The sequence below is a fragment of the Diorhabda sublineata genome, chromosome 8 (assembly GCF_026230105.1).
Source record: "Diorhabda sublineata isolate icDioSubl1.1 chromosome 8, icDioSubl1.1, whole genome shotgun sequence".
Taxonomy (NCBI): domain Eukaryota; kingdom Metazoa; phylum Arthropoda; class Insecta; order Coleoptera; family Chrysomelidae; genus Diorhabda; species Diorhabda sublineata.
In genome coordinates this window covers 19,104,737-19,112,095 of record NC_079481.1, presented here as the reverse complement: position 1 = coordinate 19,112,095, position 7,359 = coordinate 19,104,737, and the positions used below count along the sequence as shown (strand labels likewise).

Below are 7,359 nucleotides of genomic sequence, written 5' to 3'. Positions count from 1 at the left end.
TATCAACTGTATCTGTATATTTCTGGTTTCTTATCATGGGCAAAAAATATCACAATTTCTTACAAATTTTTTTAGAAGCAAAAATGCTCGACTAAATCATTTCTGTCTTGAAGAATGCATTCAGATCGAGAAGATTCTAAGCAAACTGTGTTACTTTGTTAATAATGGATGTGCCTCAACGTTTAATAAGACATGTGACGAATGAAGAAGCCGCTAGAAACATCGCGCTCATACATGATGGCCGCAGTCAAAGATACGTCGCCGGGGTAATTGGAGTTCAACAAAGCACCATATCCAGAGTTGTTATTCGTTACCAAGGAACAGGGCAGGACAATTTCGGTAATAGATGATCGTTATATGAGGTTAACGGCGTTAAGAATTAGGCATACCACCACTCGAAGGCTGCAAACAGATCTGTTGGCTGCTCTTAATGTCCGAATAAGCATACGAACAATTCGAAATAGGCTGAGAGAAGCAAGTATACGAGCCAGAGTGCCAGCTAGAGGTCCACGTCTTACCAGAGAACAACGAGTAGCAAGATTGGAATTGGATTGGTCCAATATTTTATTCACGGATGAATCAAGATTTTGTCTGTATTCATCAGATAGGCGTGTACCAGTATATAGGCAACGTGGTGAATGACACGATCAGGTTAATTTTTGTGAAACTGAAAGCTTTGGTGGTGGCTCTATCATGGTTTGGGCAGGAATTTCTTTCGAGGGTCGCACGGAGTTAGTACCAGTGAATGATGGAAGACTAAACGCTGACAGGTACATAACCAATAACCTAGAGCCCCATGTAGTGCCCTATATGCCTGATATCGGTGACAACTCTGTGCTAATGCACGATAATGCTCGTCCACACGCTGCTTGAGTGGTTCAGCAGTACTTAGAAGAGGTCGAGATATCCACCCTGAATTGGCCTGCACGTAGCCCGGACCTTAACCCAATAGACCAAATCTAGGACAATCTAGGATGGCAAATTCAGCAACATCCGGCACCAATAAGAACACTAGATGATCTTCAAAATGTTTTTTTTTAACTTCTGGGAACACAAGCCGCAAGGATATGTCCAGAGCCTGTTTAGAAGCCTTCCAAAGCAAATGGAAGCTGTTTAAGCACCGTTCATTTTGTGTATAGATATTTTGTACAATTTTTTTGATATTTTGTATGTTTTGGTAAATCAAACTTTTTGTCCTCTGTAGATTAAACTGATATAAAATAAATGTTGCAAAAGGCGTATCTATTGGTGTTTTAATTTGTAATAATAATAAAATTCGAAAAACAGGCAACACATTTAAAATATTTAAAAAATAATGATTGATGCGATAATTTTTGTGAGGTGTATATACATGGTGAGTCGAGAGGAGCGCACCAAACTCTAGGAGTGGAAATAATGTAAAAAAACTCATATGTTCTTATCCGATTTTCATTTGTTTTCAAGTTATAGCATATTAACAAATAAACAAATTATCACATAAAAATTTTCTTGATTATAGCGTTCTTTCAATAAATGTTTAAAAATACCGCCATTGACTAAAAATTTTCTGCTTCGTCTACGAAGAGCGTTTGTTGTCTCTCCCAATTGATTCATTTCTTTCTTCTTTAATATGGTTTGCAGTATTCTCAATTCGTCTAATTAGTGTATCCCGTGTGTCCACTTTTATTTGGTAGACTTCATTTCTCATCCAACCCCATAAACAAAAATCTAGTGGTGTGAAGTCTGGAGATCTTGTGGGCCAATTAATAGGACCTCCACGACCAATCTAACGCCCTGAAAAACGTTCATCCAAATGTTGCTTGACCTGTCGAGCGACATGTGCAGGAGCTCCATTGTGCTGATAGTATATCTGCATTCTAATATTTACAGGAACATCCTCTAGTAGGCCTTGTAATTCATTTTCTAAAAAATTTAGGTAGTTGTCTCCTGTGAGACGATTCTCCAAAATGAAAGCGCCAATTAAATAACTGTCAACCATACCACACTACATGTTTACAGAAAACCTATATTGAAAATTGCTTTCGACTATTGCGTGGGGATTTTCGTCAGATCATACATGATAGTTACGAGTATTATTAATGCCATCACGGGTAAATGTAGCTTTATCCGCAAAGGGTATACTCGATACAACACGATGATTATTATTTATCCACCGACAAAACTCCATACGGTTAGCATAATCCTCTGGTTGTAGGTGCTGTACTCTCTGTACGTGATAAGGATATAGCGCGTTCAGATTATATGTTAGCACTGGGAAGCTTACCAGTCTCGCACAATTTGTTAAAAACTCTAATAAATACGTTTTTATCAAGGATATCTTTGGTGTGGATAACGTTGACGATATTCTTCAGCAGCAGCTGTAGCATTTCCATTACAGAAATCGTAAACAAACACCATATTTGCATATTCTAAATTTGAATAAGTATCTGGCATTTTGCAACACTAACAATCACTTAAATTCGAAATTAAACGTTCAGTTACTGTTCACTGTACACTGACAGTTCATCAAAACTTCAGAATTATCAAATGCCTTTGAGCCTCGAACATGGCATACTTTGATAATGTTAAAATTCAGATATAAGTGGAAAGCTAGATGAACATTTTTAATCACTCTATAACTTGAAGATAAATGAAAATTGCATAAGAACATATGAGTTTTTTACATTTTTTTCGCGTGTACAATACACTCCTAGAGTTTAATGTACTCCTCCAGACCCACCCTGTATATAAATTCTGAGAATAAGATTACTTATAATATACAATATTACCAACCTTATAATAGTTTTATCTCCTTTACAAATAGTAACTAGACTATCTTTATCAGTAGAATAAGCAGGCCTCTCTATTTCCAACAGAAGTGTGTGTAATCTTGCACAAATATCTCTATTTACTGGATTGACATTTTCCGTTATGCAGTTTTTCAGATCGATGTGATTTATTGGAGCCTAAAAAACATAGTTACCAATATAAATCAACTATATATTTTAATGTGTAAGTGAAGGTACCATTTTTTTCTCATCATCTGGATATTTCCAATAACTCAATGTATGTCCTTTAAGTATGCACCATCTCCTATGCCATGCACCGAATCCAGAAACATCTTCAAACATAGTTAAGAATCCTTTGTGTTCTACTGAAACGGCCAACTCGCAGCTAATACGCATTTCTACTGTACCTTCCAAAGGGCTCATAGACGGTGTCTGCAACACATTTAATGATATAATGAACTGACTGCATAGTTAGCAGTAATTAGAATGATTAAATATCATATTTGTATTAAATTTATATGCAATTTCAAAAATATTACAAATATATATATACAAAAATAAGAGTCCAACATAAAATTTCCAATAAATGTATTAGTCCGATATACTACTACTACTATACCTTCTTAACTATACGTGTAAAACTATTTGTATAACTTTTACTGGGTTAATTTTGCTGCTGCCTAATATTTCTATCTGAATAGCTGTTTTTTTTCAAAAATTGGTAATAACTTACTATTACTTCTTGTTTCTGTGTAAAACATGTGAATTTGTCAAAATGTAAGAGATGAATTATTTTAAAATAATTTTTTCTACGTACGTAACTTAAATTAAGTAAACCTATAAAATGAATCCTTAGTTCGCCAAAATCATAGGACACAATAAAAAGCAAAGTACAACCGATTTTTGTGTGTTTATTACATCTACTTCGCCAAGATGATCGTATGTGGCGTTATCAACAAGAAACACTTACTGATGTAAAGATTGTAAGCCTGCAACTGAACCTCCAGCACATCAAAGTGTATAATTACAGTTTACTATGGCTCATTTTACTGGGAATATTACTAGTGCAATGGTCGAATGTAATATTCTCATATCATGCCATATTTGACAATGATCGATGAGTCGCAATATACAGAGAAAGAAAGAAAGGTTTGAGTAATGCTGCTGTGGCGGATCAATAATGGTATGAAATGACATTAATATGGAAGACAATACAGACACAGTTTGTCACTGAAAGAGGTCGTCTTAAAGCTCAAATGTGCACTGTTGGCGTATGAGAACCATAACATATGCTTTCTTTTTGGAGAAAATTTTTTATTTTTATACAAGCATGATATAAATGAAGCATTTTTCTCAAAAATCTGTTGTTTAAATAAAATCATGAGAGTTTTCTTGCAATATCTTACAATGTACATAATTTTTTATTTTTTACAGTAATTTATGGATACCAAATTAAATCAAACTTCTAATGAAATAAAATTATTGATATTCTTACATTATTCAAATTCCAAATTCGTTTATTCACTGCTTGCACAGAAAATACAACATATCCCATGATTGCAAATGAGGAAGTCCTTACTGCTTGTGGGCCTGCTGGAGATTCTTTGATTGGCATTACCATTCTGGAATCTTGTTTTAATTTTTTAGGAGTTGTCAATTTATTGCCGGGCTAAAAACAATATAAATATTAAATAGTCTTCGACATAAACATTATTAATATTAGACATGAAGATGATATGTTGAGCAAATATTAGCAATCAACAATTTAATATTGATACCGCCACCAAAAAATATTTGCCTGTGTAAAGTATTAGGTTAAAAAAAAGCACATTATTGAACTCGAACTTTTCAATTACTATGAAAAGCAGTGAAACAATACAGATTTACTTTTTGTTTAAGAAATTTGTTTTGAAATATAGTCCAAAACTACCAGCTACCACTGGTGTCAACAACAAGCCAGAAATTATAGTCTGTAGTAGTATGTTGGATGAAGATGGTGAACGAGTTTTATTATTAAATTCTCTTTCACATTCACTCGATCAAATGGTAGTTGATTGATTGTTTTAGAGGACAGAGGATTTCTGATAATGCTTTCGAAAACCCGAAATTAACTGTCTATCGTTAACTTCAAACCTGGAAGCAAGTTCCTCCTTCACTTCATTTTCTCCAAATGTTATTTAAATTTATTTTGACCGGTTTAAGTTAGTTAGCCTAGCGGTAATTTTCAAGGGCTTTGGGGTTCATTTGCAGGTCGTTTGTTCGACCTGCCTCCATTTCAATAGACAGGTTAGATATTCTACCAGTCTCGATTCTATAAATAAAAGCCATTTAGTGTGTATCAATATTTTAGTGAGTCAAAAATTCCTTTATAAATCGATGTGTAAGAACGAGCATTGCCTTGATGAGGACGAGGACTTCTTTAAATTTTTATATAATTTTCTAATGACTTCTGGCAAATAAATGATCATGTAGATAATTTAGTATTGAACAATCAATGTTACCAAGTTATATTCACACTGAACACTTTACCTCCACAACAGCAACACTCACAAATAAACTGTCAGATAGTGTTGGAGTGGTGATTTGTTCATTATTGCAGAAGAGACTAAAAGTTTTACTATGCCTCCTCTTAAACAATTGTTGTGATTGGAGTGTCCATCACTATTTATCGCTATTTTGGACTTATATGCATAGATCTATGATTTTTTGATTGTCTGATTCTGTCCTAAGTCCTGAAATCATTCAGTATTGTATAGCACAAGAATTGATCAGGACATCCAAATTGCAAAAATGCAAGATTCATTATAAAAGCCACAAACAATAAGAGAGATTAGAAAATCGCCAATAACGTAACTCCTAAAGCAAATTATTAATAATAGAATTCATGGACCAATAACGAAACTACTATAATGAAAAATTACTTATAAAAATCGAAACTTCTAATTGCTGCTTTATGAGTTATTATTTAGTTATTTAAAAATATCTTAAACTATTACATACCTTTTTATTGTTTATGTGATATTTTACTTCATGTGGTAGAAATTCTTCCTGAGCTTGAAGACAGTATACTTCAAAAGTTATTGTAAAATCACTATAGATGTTGTGGATAACAACGTTTCCCGGAATAACTAATTCTGTATCAGGATTCTTGACACTGAGAACTACGGTAGATGTTAATTTGGTGGGAATCACTTGTTCTCCACATTTTATTAAACATACTATGTGATGTCCTTTACCTCCTGCTACAAAATAAAATAATGGACGCGGAGTATATAATGACAGTTCATCTGCATACTTACCAGCAGCCAAAGCTTTAACGTATTTGTGTTTTAATGGAAGCACTATGTTCGATATGGTCAATGTACCTTTTTCTAAAGGTACATTCTTTGAATGTTCTTGTTGTGGTCTAATAGTGCCTTCAACTTTTAGTCTTTGTAGTTCATGCAAAGCTGCTTGTCTTCTGTGAGCTGGAGTTGTAAAAATTCAAGTAGAATTTTTAAATTGATAAAGTTAAACATAAATTGAAATCGAGTGTAGCAGTATGTAGTTTGCCCTCATCCAACCTCAAAATGAGTCAGGTTACATATACTTAAGTATTATTGTGTATATTCGGCATAATTTTCACTATGTATGACAAGAGGGGAAACGGAGTTTTAATCAATTAATTTTATAGCAAAAAAAGGGATAAATCTGGTGCAGTTTTTCAAAGTTGGATAAATGCATTTTATTGGAAAGTGAACGACTCAATGAAAAGAATATAATTAAATAAGGATATGAGGATTGAACTCTTTATCAGAGAAAGAAATATTTTCTAATCAACAGTGCTCTTCTTAAGAGGAAACTGGTGGAAAATATATACAAACATTTAAATGAATAGTTAATTGATATTTCTAGTGGATTTAAACCACTAGAAATCTAGTAAAACAGCTTATTATTAGATGAAATTTTAAAAATCGACTTTTTATTACAGAATGTTATCGATCCATAAAATTTTATATGAAAATTTGAACTTTGTTAAAAACTAAACATAGTTTATTAAATATGAGAAATGTTTACAAATTTTGTACTTTGGATTTTTAACACTGTTTTTATATCAATAATATTTAGATCTAAATTGGTGGTATAAGCACAAAGTATTATTCTTCATCTGTTTAATAGGTTTCATCAAAGTGTTCAACTTAATAAAAACCCGAATCATTGTAGAATGGTGTGATACCTAAGGTGATCAAATTTGACGTCTTATAGAAAAGATGTCTTAAAAGAAACTTACTGGCTACTAATAAAACCCTCTCTGCCTCAACCTGTTCTGTAGATCCTGAAAATTCTGGTGTACAACTGCACAAATTAAGTGCCTGGCTAGTCTGTGAAATAATGTTTTGTTGTCTGTTGACCTCTTCTTGTAGTTCTTTAATTTTTTCTTTTACTACCTCATTTTCATTAGCGTTACTTTCTGTTAAAGATTCTTCAATTATTGGTTGTCTTTTTATTTGGCGAATGGGAGACTGAATCTGAAAATCATTATCTAGATGATTTTTGATATTTGCATAAAAACTAAACAAAGATGCAGAAACAAAAGTAGAAATGAATAGAA

The 7,359-nt window shown here is 33.0% G+C and overlaps 1 protein-coding gene across 4 annotated transcripts in view; it reads right to left on the bottom strand.

The window, feature by feature from the left end:
• The window catches only part of LOC130448241 (anillin-like), a 45,571-nt gene that overhangs the window by 778 nt on the left and 37,434 nt on the right, over positions 1-7,359 (bottom strand). For 3 of the 4 annotated variants that reach the window (XM_056785520.1, XM_056785523.1, XM_056785524.1), the window contains 6 exons: positions 7,039-7,276; positions 6,068-6,235; positions 5,769-6,010; positions 4,264-4,437; positions 3,006-3,200; positions 2,773-2,945 (listed from right to left, as the gene is read on the bottom strand). In XM_056785520.1, coding sequence (XP_056641498.1) covers positions 2,773-2,945; positions 3,006-3,200; positions 4,264-4,437; positions 5,769-6,010; positions 6,068-6,235; positions 7,039-7,276 — 1,190 coding nt within the window. The remainder of the gene's footprint in view (positions 1-2,772; positions 2,946-3,005; positions 3,201-4,263; positions 4,438-5,768; positions 6,011-6,067; positions 6,236-7,038; positions 7,277-7,359) is intronic. The other variant, XM_056785522.1, reaches the window with a different exon arrangement.